This window comes from Eptatretus burgeri, chromosome 1 (genome assembly GCF_056783735.1).
Source record: "Eptatretus burgeri isolate ZD-2024b chromosome 1, Ebu_testis_v1, whole genome shotgun sequence".
Classification (NCBI taxonomy): domain Eukaryota; kingdom Metazoa; phylum Chordata; class Myxini; order Myxiniformes; family Myxinidae; genus Eptatretus; species Eptatretus burgeri.
Window position 1 is genome coordinate 71413857 of NC_140961.1, and position 14436 is coordinate 71428292.

General features: G+C 43.4%; 1 protein-coding gene and 1 long non-coding RNA gene across 4 annotated transcripts in view; one reads left to right on the forward strand and one right to left on the reverse strand.

Annotated features, from left to right (window-relative positions):
* The window catches only part of LOC147034713 (uncharacterized), a 47967-nt gene extending 42842 nt beyond the window's left edge, over positions 1-5125 (reverse strand). Inside the window, exon 1 of one of the 2 annotated variants that reach the window (XR_015059917.1) lies at positions 4787-5122. This is a non-coding gene — a long non-coding RNA (uncharacterized LOC147034713). Of the gene's footprint in view, positions 1-4786 lie in introns of both variants that reach the window. The other variant, XR_015059918.1, reaches the window with a different exon arrangement.
* Positions 3602-13572, forward strand: AIMP2 (aminoacyl tRNA synthetase complex interacting multifunctional protein 2). Of its 2 annotated transcripts, none has more exons than XM_085887546.1 (4): positions 3602-3796; positions 9374-9607; positions 12212-12446; positions 12711-13572. In XM_085887546.1, exons 1-4 carry the CDS (start codon positions 3698-3700, stop codon positions 13115-13117), a joined length of 975 nt encoding a protein of 324 aa, XP_085743672.1. In that variant the 5' UTR covers positions 3602-3697; the 3' UTR covers positions 13118-13572. The 2 variants fall into 2 exon arrangements, with proteins under 2 accessions (XP_085743672.1, XP_085743681.1); XM_085887555.1 differs by having other exon boundaries at positions 3615-3706.
* Positions 13573-14436: the final 864 nt, after the last annotated feature.

Genomic DNA, 14436 nt, shown 5'->3' on the forward strand with positions numbered 1-14436 from the left:
CTTGCCCATTGTGGAGAGGTTGGAGTCTGATTGATTGAGTGTGGACAGCTGTCTTTTATTCAGATAACGAGTTCAAACAAGTGCCGTTAATACAGGTAATGAGTGGAGAATGGGAGGGCTTCTTAAAGACAAAACTAACAGGTCTGTGAGAGCCGGAATTCTTACTGGTTCGTAGGTGATAAAATACTTATTTCATGCAATAAAATGAAAATTAATTATTTAAAATTCATACAATGTGCTTTTCAGGATTTTTGTTTTAGATTCCATCTTTCACAGTTGAAGTGTACCTATGATGAAAACTCCAGACCTCTACCTGCTTTGTAAGTGGGAAAACCTGCAAAATCGGCAGTGTCTCAAATACTTGTTCTCTTCACTGTGTATGTATATATATATATATATATATATATATATATATATATATATATACACAAATATATTGATGGACGGATGGAGAGACGACAGACAGACAAAAATATATATATATATATATATATATATATATATATATATATATATATATATATATATATATATATATACACTCCTCTTCTTCTTTCGGCTGCTCCCGTTAGGGGTCGCCACAGCGGATCATCCGTATGATCCGCATAGTGATTTGGCACATGTTTTACGCCGGATGCCCTTCCTGACGCAACTCTGGTCGCCTCTTACGACACAGGGATATGGTACACCTATTTTAACCGGGGTATACACCGGCCCAGTACACTGGTACTCACTTCGCCGACCTCGGAAGGATGACAGGCTGAGTCAACCCCCTGGTGTATTTTAATTCAGTGGCCCAACGGGGCTTGAACTCAGGACCTTTTGGATCCCAAGCCGCTGCCCTAACCACTGCGCCAACACCAGGCTTAGACAAATATATATATATATATATATATATATATATATATATATATATATATATATATATATATATATATATATATATATATATATATATACATACACATACAAACATAAATACATAAATACACACATATATTGATGGATGGATTGTTTGATATATATGGTTGGGTGGATAGATGGAAATATATTGTTGCGGATTCGCGCCCGCCGGCGTGCGAACGGCCACGTAACTCGAATCGCGGCACGTCGCCCACCGGACGGACAATCCCGTCGTGACCCTCTCGGACTAACGCCGGGAACCAGTCACGGGTGGGCCTTTCGGCCTCACCACGATCGTGCCAATCGGCCCCCCGCGTGGGATAGGGTTGCTCGCCAAATTCGACCTACCTAAGTACCCACACGGAGGGTAGACCGGGCGATCGCACCTCGCCGCAGGTCGACTTCGGACACGGGCCACTTTAAGCGACCCGTTCCGTACTATCGGGATAACCGAGCGGTGTTATCGTCAACCTGGACCGTTCGATTAATTATCGGGCGTTTTAGCCCACGACCAACCCTTTACGTGAAGTAAGATGGAGATTCAATAAAGGAAAAGACGAAGCGAAACGGGAAAACAGTTCAACATAAAGCACATTTATTTCGCGATGAACGGAAAGCACACATATACAATTACACCAAAAGCAAATGTAAAAGAAGAAGAAGAAACACACAATAATGCACAAAAAGCAAATGTAAAAGCAAAAGACAATGCAGAGCTAACCGACTACCGAGCACACGGCAACACTTATACAGTTTTACTTCACAGACGGCACCGACAACACATATACTCAAAGCAAAAGAAAAAGGGACCACCCTCCACTATGAGGGGGCAGACGGCCTGGGGCCGAGACCACGTCGAGCCTACCCGTCTGGTGATGAGCCGCAAAATGGCGCTGGCGCCCCGACTCCGCGGGCCTCGCTGGGACTGCCTGGTATGGAGTGGGAACGGGGCCCCCTTCTCGCACTATCTCAGCGCGGGGGGAAACAGGAGGGGGTTGTTGATGCTCGGGGGAAGGAGGATATCTCCCTGTCTCGGGTCCCGCGACGAGTGTCTCCACCACGACCTCGGTCGCGTTGCCGGCCTCTCCCCTCCGCAGCTCCCCGACTCTGACACGAGCACCCCCTCGACCGCCTTCGCCGCCGCCACCTCTCCAACTCTCCACAGCTCCGTCCAACTGCCTTCTCCGACTCCTCTCTTGACTGGCTCTTCCCAACTCCACCGACTCCCTACTACTTTCTTGGCGAGCGAACGCAGCCCTTTATAGCCCCCGGGGCCTCGCTCCTTCGCCTTCGACCCTTTACCTTCGACCCTTCACCTCTGGCTGGCTCCCCATTGGACCGAGGAAAAGTGGGCGTGAATGCTTTTTGATCCATGAATTTGCATATAGCGATATTACTCCAACGCACCTGGAGGCGGGGCCAAATCGCCCCACGCTCGCCGATAGGACGGAACAGAAGTGGGCGTGAGTCGTTTTTGATCCGTTTTCTTCGGAAAGGCTGTGATGTTTCTGCACACGCTGCTCGGTGCGCGCCCTGCACGAGTCCAGTATCGGTGCCTACAAGCGGCGCGGAAATGGCGGTGATGCGATGGTTGCGAGAGCGAGATGTGACGGTAAAGGTCGTGGCTGTTGGCGTTGTTGTTGTTGTGAAGCGGCGTTGCGGCTGGTGGTTGTTGTGTGATGGCTGACGTGGTTGGTGGTGGTAGTAATGGCGGCTGGTCCAAAATAAAGATAGTAAAAGAAAAACGGCTATCTAGAAGGGTCGCAGCCCGAATGAATGACATTTATTCCCTCTAAACAACGGGTTTGGGCATAACTACACATATACTTACAGAGATATCTCACCTAAGGGACCTGAATGGTGGTTTGCGAATTTCGTCAACCACAACAATATATATATATATATATATGTACATCCATATATTTACACAAACATACATCCACATATACACATACATGCATACACATATTTAAACAAACATACATACATACACACACACACACATACACACACACACACACACACACACACACACACACACACACACACACACATAAACATACATACATACATACACACACACGCACACACACACACACATAAACATACATACATACACACACACACACACACATAAACATACATACATACACACACACACACACATACACACACACACACACACACACATAAACATACATACATACACACACACACATAAACATACATACACACACACATAAACAAACATACATACATACACACACACACACACACACATACACACACACACACACAAACATACACACACACACACACACACACATACACAAACATACACACACACACACACACACACACACACACACACACATACACATACACACACACACACACACACATACATACATACACACACACACACACACACACACACACACACACACACACACACACATATAAACATACATACATACACACACACACACACACACACATACATACACACACACACACACACATACATACACACACACACATACATACACACACATACACACACACACATAAACAAACATACATACACACACACACACATAAACAAACATACATACACACACACACACACACACACACACACACACACACACACATACATATATATATTTTATGTTTTAGAGCCGCCTGTAGAGGGCGATGTTCACTCCCTTTCGGGTTTTTGGTTTTTTTTAAACATCGGTTTTGGTTCCGCATCTGACTCACTTTTATCTCCCGTCTTCATTGTCGCCACAGAATGTACAAGGTGAAACAGATATACAATGAGAACTTGGAGTTGTCTGTACCCACATGTATGTACAAAGTGAAGCCGGCATGCTCCACAGCCCCGTTACAGGTGAGTTCGTGGAGCCTCGTGACGGTCTAGGCGAGCGCCGCCGCGGCCTGTTCATCCCTCATTGTCATTACATAGGGAAGGGGGGGGGGGACGAGGTCGCGACGTTGGTGTAAAAACCGTGTCTACATACACATGGTGTCTGTCTACACACGGTGTCTGTGTACACACGGTGTCTACCCACACGGTGTCTGTCTACACACGGTGTCTACCTACACACGGTGTCTGTCTACACACGGTGTCTACCCACACGGTGTCTGTCTACACACGGTGTCTACCCACACGGTGTCTGTGTACACACGGTGTCTGTGTACACACGGTGTCTGTGTACACACGGTGTCTACCCACACGGTGTCTGTCTACACACGGTGTCTACCTACACACGGTGTCTGTCTACACACGGTGTCTACCCACACGGTGTCTACCCACACGGTGTCTGTGTACACACGGTGTCTGTGTACACACGGTGTCTGTGTACACACGGTGTCTGTGTACACACGGTGTCTACCCACACGGTGTCTGTGTACACACGGTGTCTACCCACACGGTGTCTGTGTACACACGGTGTCTACCCACACGGTGTCTGTCTACACACGGTGTCTACCTACACACGGTGTCTACCTACACACGGTGTCTGTCCACACACGGTGTCTGTCCACACACGGTGTCTGTCCACACACTGTGTCTGTCCACACACGGTGTCTGTCCACACACGGTGTCTGTCTACACACGGTGTCTGTCTACCTACACACGGTGTCCACTCACTTTGCAGAACGACATCGCTGAGCGCTTCAAACTGCGCGTCCTAAACACAAGGAAGGCAAAACGTGGATTGGAATCCCAGGTCCTCGCTCCGTCGTTAAACTTCCTTGTCCTTCACTTCACCGATTCATTTACCAACGAGTTTCTCCATTAACCTCAGAAGTTAAAGTCGAATGAGTAATTATTCCGCAAAGTGTGTGTGGCGGTGGGGAAGCAGTTGGTTCACTCAACCTGACTTTGGATCAATGGTCGTCGTCTCGATGTTCAGTCCGGCGTCTCGTACCAGGCGCAAGGAAACACTGGGGGAAAGCAATTGCTTCAGTGTGTTTGTCTGTGGCATTCAAAAATATAAATAAACTCGAGGGGGAGCACTCGGGAGAGTGCAAAACCTCCACTGCCAATACTGCTGGGTCACTCAAGTGAACCTTATATCTATTCATTAAATATGATGTCAACAGTGCTGAGAGTTATAGTTCTTTTCTCCATTTTTTTTTTTGAGGGGGGGGTTGGAAATCACCTAAAACATGTAAAAATGCAAAAATAAAAAATAAAAAATCGAAATTGTTGAAAATAAAGTTGCAAAAAATTTTTCTCCAACAATTTTTTTTGGAGGGGGGGATTGGAAATCACTTTAAACATGTAGAAATGCAAAAAAACATTTTTTCTTTTTTTGGGGGGGTGGTGAAAAAAAAATTTTTGGGGGGGGGTTGGAAATCACTTAAAACATGTAGAAATGCAAAAAATATATATTTTTTCTTTTTTTTTTGGGGGGGGGGAATTTTTTGGGGGGGTTGGAAATCACTTTAAACATGTAGAAATGCAAAAAAAAAAAATTTCTTTTTTGGGGGGGTAGGAAATCACTTAAAACATGTAGAAATGCAAAAAAAAAAAAAAATTTCTCTAAATTTTTTTTGGGGGGGGGGATCAAGTCCAAAATTTAATGGCATGATCCTTGGACCATACCTAACCCCCCCACCCCCCACCAAGTTTCGTCGAAATCCGTCGAGGAGTTTTTCCGTAATACTGTTCACAAACAAACAAATAGAAAGGGGTGAAAACAGTAACCTCCATCCATCTTCGAAGATGGCGGAGGTTAATAACTCCTGGGATTTATTTATTTGTGTGTATATATATATATATATATATATATATATATATATATATATATATATATATATATATATATATATATATATATATATATATATATATATATATATATATATATATATATATATATATATATATATTGTTACGGATCTGGAAACCATTTGGATTCAACATACAGATGTCTCAAAAGTCAGTTATCCCGTTAAGTACATGTGCAATCAGATTCCTTTCTTTTTGTCTTGTGGGAGAATCAAAAACGTGCGTTGCGACTTCTTTTTAGTTAGTTATTAAATCTTTACATCCAACGAACAACCAACCACCATTCCATTCCCCATCACGATCCATTACCCACCCGCTGTCTACAAACACTCTGACTTGCCAAGGCAGGATCTTGCAGCCGTTCCTTGCCGCTTCCTCCAGCATCCCAATTCAATGTGGCGGTGGGTCCTTTTTAGCGAGTCTGCAGTAGGGTGAACGGGTTTTTCCTGCCTGGCCGAAACCCCGCCCAGAAAGGGCAGACCCATGAAAGCCCCATCCAATCGGGGCGAACAGTGACGTCGGCTTCACCAAGGCCCCTCCCCAATTGAAGGGGATCTATAAAAATGACCGGTGGGGTTGCGAGTGTGTCGAGTTTTTTTGGGGGTTGCGCTGGAGTTATCGAGTGGTTACGAGCAGTGGTTACGAGGGGCTGTTACGAGTTTAGTTGGTTTTTGCTGTCACGAGGGTTGAGCAGAGGGTCATCGAGGCGGCGAACGCGTCTCTGCTGGACCTCCACAAGGAAGGGCAGAGTGACCCCGACCTCCCTTCGTGGACCCCGACTATTCACCACCCGAGCTCCGCCACGAACCACGAGTCCCCCACGTGCGACCAGGACCAGGCAGACGACCATTGTCAGGAGCCGCAGCACAGAGTACCCCCTTTCTCCGACGGCCAGGTACCCATCCGGACTCTGACCCCCAGCTCGTCTCTCTCTCTCATCGGCTGGAGGGTCCAATAAAGAACTCTGGGTTTCGTGTGTGTGTGTGTGTGTGTGTATATGTGTGTGTGTGTGTGTGTGTGTGTGTGTGTGTGTGTGTGTGTGTGTGTGTGTGTGTGTGTGTGTGTGTGTGTGTGTGTGTGTGTGTGTGTGTGTGTGTGTGTGTGTGTGTAGGCCCATCTTGTAAGTGGAACCGAGTAAGTGTTTTTGCTGATTGTAAATATTTCCCTAATTGCATATTCGCGTCAAGTCTGGCCTTTGTCTTTATTTTACTCTAAATAAAACAATTGTAGAAATATTCCCAGTCCGTTTCCATCCTCTCTTGTTTTGGTCCAGCATGGTTCGGGTCTGAATATAAGCGGGGTTTCATCCCCAGCAATCGGTCTATCATAGCCGGCATGGCTTTGGCAGTTTCCGCTCGGCTGCACCTGAACCGGAGTTGGTCGTCGGGAGTTGGAACCCTACCACAGTCAGTAGAGTGACCCGGTTCGAGCAAGACGTGCCGAGGGCGTGGTTTCCCCGGTAGTCGAAATCGTGTAGTTAATTAGGTAAATTTGTTTTAGACAAACAGACGCTACACTATACAGTTGAGATATTGGCGTCCACGGTCGGTTCAGCGACCCGCCAGCTCACGGAATTATCCGGAGCGACGACCTACAATTCCGGGGAGTCTGGTGGGAGAGGCGTAAGCTCCCCCACCTCGCGGTCGTTCTCGCCACCGACCCCCTGCCCACAACAATATATATACAGATGTTTTTTGGAACCTCACAAAGGGCAAAGTCGTGAGTCATGGAACACATGACCCCGAGCAGTATTGAGAAAAAGGGACATCATGAGCGGAGTCTGTGAGCGGAAGATTTGATTGGTTGTGATGATGTAAAATGTTGTAATATTTTGTCCAAGTTCTACGAAACGTACAGGGTTTTGTAAATGCTAAAAAGGCGATTTGTGTTCTCCGGTGTTCGAGTTGATAATTCAATTAAAATAACATTAAGATTTTAAAAGTTGTAGAAAAAAAAATATTTTTGGAGGTTTACCGCCTTTGATGCAGCGTCTTCTACACCGCCTTATTGAACATGTTGCATTTTATTTTTTTTCTTCATGCCTGTTATTTGTGTCCTTTTATAATTTTCTTAAAAACAGCAAGTTTTCTCCTTTGGAATGATTTTCAATTTTGTTTGATTGACAGACAGACGGATAAAAATAAATTGTCTCACTCCTCTCTACACATGTGCAATTGGGACAAATTCAGAGCCAAAGGTGCTGCTCAACTCCAGGTTTGTTTTCAGATTTGTGTTTAAAATATAACATTCAATCGAAATTGAGTTGTTCCTCGATCATAAACTGACCTTTGTAGACAGGACAGACTGACAGACAAAGTGAACCAATCACTTAACCCCACAGGCACAAATAACTAATTAAATGTGTTAAATAAGGTGGTGTAAAAGACGGTGTTTCACAAATGCATCAACGGTGGTACTCTTCCGATTCATTGGGGGTTTTTTGTTTGTTTCTCGACAACCTTTGAAATTTTTTTTAAAATTTAGATTGAATTACTTATTCTGAACACTGAAGAACACAAATCGCCTTGTTTGTACTTCCAAAAACCCTCCAGTTTAGTAGAACTTTGAAAAAAATCGTACACCGTCCTGACCAATCAAATTTTCCGCTCAGGCTCTCAGAGCGGAGGAACGTGGACATTCTGACAAGATGGCGGCGCCCTGCGATGTAATGCCTGAGCTAACTTTGTAACCCTTCCCATGTGAGCCTGGTGTTGGCTCAGTGGTTAGGGTGGTGGCTTGGGATCCTATGGTCCTGAGTTCAAGCCCCGTCGGCCGCTGAATTAATACACCAGGGGGTTGACAGCCTGTCATCCTTCCGAGGTTGGTGAAATGAGTACCAGTTCCAGTGTGTTTACTGGTAGAGGGCCACTGCATCAGCAACACAGTCGCGCTTCAAGAAGTGATAGCTACCCTGGCAGCTCAGCTGCCATATGACCACCACCAACCTTTCCCATGTCCTTTTTTTTATCAACATTGCATGTGATAAGGTGTTCGATGAACTTTTCAGGTGATGCAAATAAGTGACAGAACAGGTTTTGAGAAATAAAGCTTTTCCTGTTCGGCTGTTCCTGAACTGAGGAATTTGAGCCTTTGATGGATCGTGTAAAATAAATAAATCTAAATTGATGGATTGTGTTTTTTTTTATTCGAGTATTTTCAAAAAATTTCAATTTCAGGTGAAAACTAGAATTATCTCCCATATTCTAGGTGTATGTCTCGAGTGACGATATGAGTGTCACGAGAGATCTGTTTTCAGAGTATTGCTTTGTTAGTTGCTCAAGCTATTCTACATGATTGAGACAATTACCTGTTTTCACTGTTTTTCGCTTTCTGAGCAAAATTAAACTGATCATGTACGAGTCCAGTGTTTCTCAAGGTGGGGTGCACGCCCCACCGGTGGGGCGTGGCAATATTTTGGTGGGGCATGAGGATTCAGAATTAATGAATCAATATGATCACTTTCATAGCTTTGCCTTTAAAATACATATGTAGTATATACTGTAGTGTCTCCAATCATGGTGGGGCGTACGATTTATTTGAAAATCAAAGTGGGGTGTGGGACAGAAAAGGTTGAGAAACACTGCACTCGTCTATAGGGATTTTTAAACAATTAAAAATATTGTGGCTATCCATTTTCTGACCCTGAACAATGCATTTTCTCATGTGCAGACGAGTCCCGAATCTGGCTCCGGCACCGATTCTGATGAGTGCTTGCAAGCCCTCGAACGACGGCAAGATGCGATCCTCGAACGACTGCAAGCTTTGCAGCAGGACGTCCAGAGCCTATGTCAGAGTGTGTGCGGCCCGGGTGTGGACGAGGAAACTTCAGAAAGGAGAGAAATCATTCACAAATCTGCAACAAATGCCATGGAAGCTCCCAGTCTGGAGTCTATCCTCGGAAAGGTGTGTTTCAGTGAAAGTATAGCTCGTATAGGTCTGAACCTAAAAGAGGTCGGTGGGGTGGGGAGGGGGATACTTGGTGTCAACATCTAATTAACCCTGTGTTTCTCAACCTTTTTTGTCCCACGCCCCACTTTGATTTTCAAAATAATCGTGCGCCCCACCATGATTGGAGACACTACAGTATATACTACATATGTATTCAAAAGGCTTTATTAAAACTTTATTGCAAATTTTATTCAATTGCTACTCACTTCAATGGGAGCCCTGCCCTTGACGTGGCTGCAGATTTGTTTGATTCGAGGAACCAATTTTGTCAGTTTCAGCCTTAAATCACCACGTTTCGTGATTTCCAGTTGATTTCTCTTAGCTTGCAGCAAATCGGTAACAACACTAAACCCACATTCGACGAAATAAGATGATGGAAAATTTATCAATACTTCCCTTGCCAAAGTAATCGAGTTTGGGTATTTCTTTTCGCTCTCCGCAGACAGCCACATCATGGTTCCTTTGATCGTGAAAAGAGTTTTCACAGACTCATCTTGTTGCAGCTCGCATAACTCCTCTTGCTATTGCTCTGGTACTTCAGATAAATCCACCAGAAATGGCTGAGTCAACCAAGAAGGGAACTCGTAGCAAAGCTATGAAAGCGATCATATATTGATTCATTAATTCTGAATCCTCATGCTCCTCCAAAATATTATCATGCCCCACCTTGAGAAACACTGAATTAACCCTTCAACAAACACCCAACTTTACTTTTTTATGTAAAACAAAAAAACGACTTTAACACTGTACTCTAATAAGATGATAAAATGTTAAATCGCAGACTATTCCGTCATTTGTTTCCTTTGAAATAATCACAGTTATTCTGGCTCGTTAATTGTTTATGTTTTACTTGTGTAAATATTAAATACAGTATTTATTGTGAATCAGTTCTGGTTTTACAGGATTGTATATCAGTTGTGGTTCCCTTTTTTGTTGATAAAAGTGCATATATATATATATATATATATATATATATATATATATATATATATATATATATATATATATATATATATATATATATATATATATATATATATGTCAAAGAGGAGGTTAACGTGAAATTCACTATTTATTAAATCTGTCCACTTTTAACCCCTTTGCGTCCTTCATAATGTTTACAGTATCGTAGGAAGCGTGGCAAGAGTTGGCAGTATGGCTTTAGGGTTGTATCCTTGTCTCTGATCCTTGTGTTGGCTCGACTCTCAACTACAAACATTGTTTGCAGTTTAATCGTAAGAAATGTTGAGCTGGTTGTGCTATAAACTTGCACTTGTAGACAATAAAGATTCCATACTTTGTTTGAATCAACCATACGTCGTTCGCTGGTTCTTCGGCAGAATCTTGTGGTGCTTAAATTAATTTAAATCCTTACTATAATTCACGGACAGGTCTGTGTTTGTGTGTTTGTCACGCTACTCCTCCTAGAGTTCTGGGCCAATTACATCCAGACTTGCTGCAGAGGATCCGCATGACCCAAATTAATATATAGCGGTGTATTTATCTTTGCCGGTGGTCTTGGGGGGGGGGTAAATTCTCTATGTAAATGTGTATCGTGTTGCACCACCTCCAGGTGGTTGAGGGTATTACAATTCTCCACCATTTACAGTGCAGTATTCCTGTCCCCACGTTTTCCAGTACAGTGAGGTGTTTTGAATTGCATAGCAGGGGGATGTTTTTGCTTCATGCACGCAACCCAGGTTTTTTTGGGGGGGGGGGGTTTCTTGCCTATACATAGCTGCCAGGTGCTTCTACACCGCCCAAATAAAGGTATGCATCAGAAGAACATGTTGCATGCTTGGAACAGGATTGTCCATAAGGTGGGTACTCTGCTAGTTATTGATAATAATAAGCTGTTTTATGAAGTCTTATGAAGTATGAAACTATCTACTATCTTCCTCTAGCCTGCTGAATGAAATGAGTTTACAATAAAGAAATTAAAAGTAAAGTTGTTTTTTTTTTTCTCTTCCAACTGACCATCCCTAAATTTGGCAACGTTACAGAAACCATGCCAACTTATTCAGCCTATTGCCAATCATTCCATCAATCAGATTTTCGTCTTTGTTTTCAGAGTTGTTATTTTCTAAGAGTAGTTAATGCACGGAATGGTCTCCCTCAAAAGGTAGTGGCAGCAGAAAGAGTGGATAAGTTTAAATTGGAATTAGTTAGGTTCATAGAAGCATTGGAGATCGAGGGGTACAGGGATATTGGCAGGACTTGAAGGTAGCTTGCGTTTGGATGGGTGATATCGTAGCTGGGGTTGAAGTAACACAGACACGTTGGGCCGAATGGCCACCTCCTCCAAAGTTCTTTGTTATTGCTTATTTTTGTTGATATTCTTCCTAAAAACTGTGAACCTTTTGATTTCACTGTTATGTTTGAGCCTTTGTTTGCAAAAGGTCTCGAAGTTAGGTTGAAGTTGAAGCAACCTCGTTTTCGGTAAATAACCATCCTGCTCTATGAGCATGCCAGTTGTACATCAAACTGCATTGCACCCACAATTGGTGCAGAACTTGCATTTAATGAATTGATGTTTTGCTTTTGTGCTTTCCTCTGTAGCACCACGGTGCTGTCTGGGACCTCGTAATTAATGCCAATCCAGCGAGTCCTCCACTTTCGCTGCTGGTGCTTTACGGACTGCTGAAGAAACGGTATCGTGTGCTCGGTAACACACATGTGCATTCTTCGGTGCGTTCCATCTCCTCGGCTCTTCGCTCCTGCTTGGGGGGCTCGATGGGACAAACAGGTTTCCGGCAGGAATATCAGATGGTGTTCACACTTATTTGGAAGGATGGTGAGGACGGTTTTGTTTTTTTTTTCCCCCTCCATTTATTTTTCTCCGGCCACTCACACGTTCGAGTCCAACATTCTTAATCTTTTCCTTGACTTCATAATGCCAATTTACATTGTTCTGGGCTGGGTTTGTCTCGCATCCCTTTTCTTTTTTTGATCATTATTCTCCCTCCAACTATCCCTCAAATCTGTCATTCTTTCATCATCTCTTGATACTAATTATAACTGACTTCTCTGTATTCCTTTCCTCCATTACCTTCCGTAGTTGCTCATCCAGAATTGCGCCTCGGAGCCACAGTTGCTGGTCCCATTGAGGGTGAAGGCAATATAGCTCGTTTCCTTTTTGGTCTCCTTAGCACTTGCAGCCAGGACCCAGAACAGGCCACCATTGTCGATACCTGGGTAGACCGAGCTACATCCCACCTACTGGCTGGAGATGCCAAGAGACGGGCAGCTGCCATGCGATTGCTGGCTGAAGCTTTAGATCCTGCTAGCGCAATGACGACTACAGAGAGCAGTTGGTTGGTGGGTAGGCAGCTTTCTGTGGCAGATATCATGGTTTGGTCAGCACTCGTGCATTCTGGCCATCCATTGCCTTCGACTGTGTCACGTTGGGTTCAAACTTGCGAGACATTTCCCGAATTCATGTCTGCTCGCAGTATTTTCGATTGATGTATGCAGCAATGGAATGTGAGCTTTTGATGAAGGAAAGTTTGAAAGCTGTTTTCTGGGTATAAACTGCAAAATTATTGTGTGGTGACTGAGGATTTGAGAACATTGAATGTGGGACTGACGGTCAGTTGAGTACGAGATAAAAATTTCTCCATTCATACAGGAAAATATTCACCGCTTTGTCCCTCTTCTCAGATGTCTTCCCCAATATCTTTCTTATAAGTGTGTAATGTTAACAATTTGTTCAGATGGATGTTATCACAACCAGCTCTTGGGTGACTAGTTTTTTTTCGGAAAGTCGGCTACATTTGCATGATGTTGCGAAGGTTTGCGATCGATTAAAAAAACCAAAAACAAATGAAGTGCTCGCTGTTAGCAGATGCTATTAATGGTGTGATAACGTGCAGACTGTGAAATTATATAAATGGTGGACTGGAATAAAATATGGGAAGTCATCTTGCTGACTCTTGCTCATATTTCAACAGTGAGTGGTGGGGTGGTCAAAGTCTTATTGCATTGCTCTTGACGGTGTGGGTTGCTACTCATCATTCCCTAACGGAAATTTCTGCACCCTGCGATGGAGTGGTCACCTGTCCAGACTTTGTTCTTTGTCATGGAAGCATTCATGACGTGTGAATAACTCCAATACTTCATCAAGGGTTTAGGCCTCCACCACCACCTATTTTAACAATGCTGTTTCTACGTTGGTTTTTGATTTGGAATCGCAACTCAAGAAGATGTGGCTCCTGCACTGCTTTGCTCACATTTTACCATCTCCATTACCAGGATGCTGATTGCACTTAGCATGACACATAGATGTTTATGCGTGGTATTGCTCTGAACAGGAGATTGTACAATAAATCAGAGCGACTTCCTAATAACTTTTTTTTTATGGATCACTTGTCATTTATTTTTTTTGTCAATACATCAACGTTTATTTTGATAATATTCAGCTCTTACAAGTAATTGACCAAAGAAGACATTATGTTTAGCATTGTGGGAGTCTGTAAGGTTTGTGATATTTGGGTTTTATCAGATGCACATCAAGGTTTCCTGAAGAGCACACAGTTCGTTCCTGATCGTTTGTGATTACAGTTTTTACCGAGGTTGCCATGTATTATTTATGAGATTATTTCATTAATTTTTCATTTTAGTTCCCTTGGTGTTTTTTTTCTTTTTGTCAGCTGTGGAAATTATACGACCTTCAGATGATGCGCACTCACCTGGGAATAGTTCCAGGTCATTTCTGCATAATGTTGAAGATGAACTTTATCAGTCAATCTCATTTATATTGTGTCAATTAATATAGGCTGTTATTA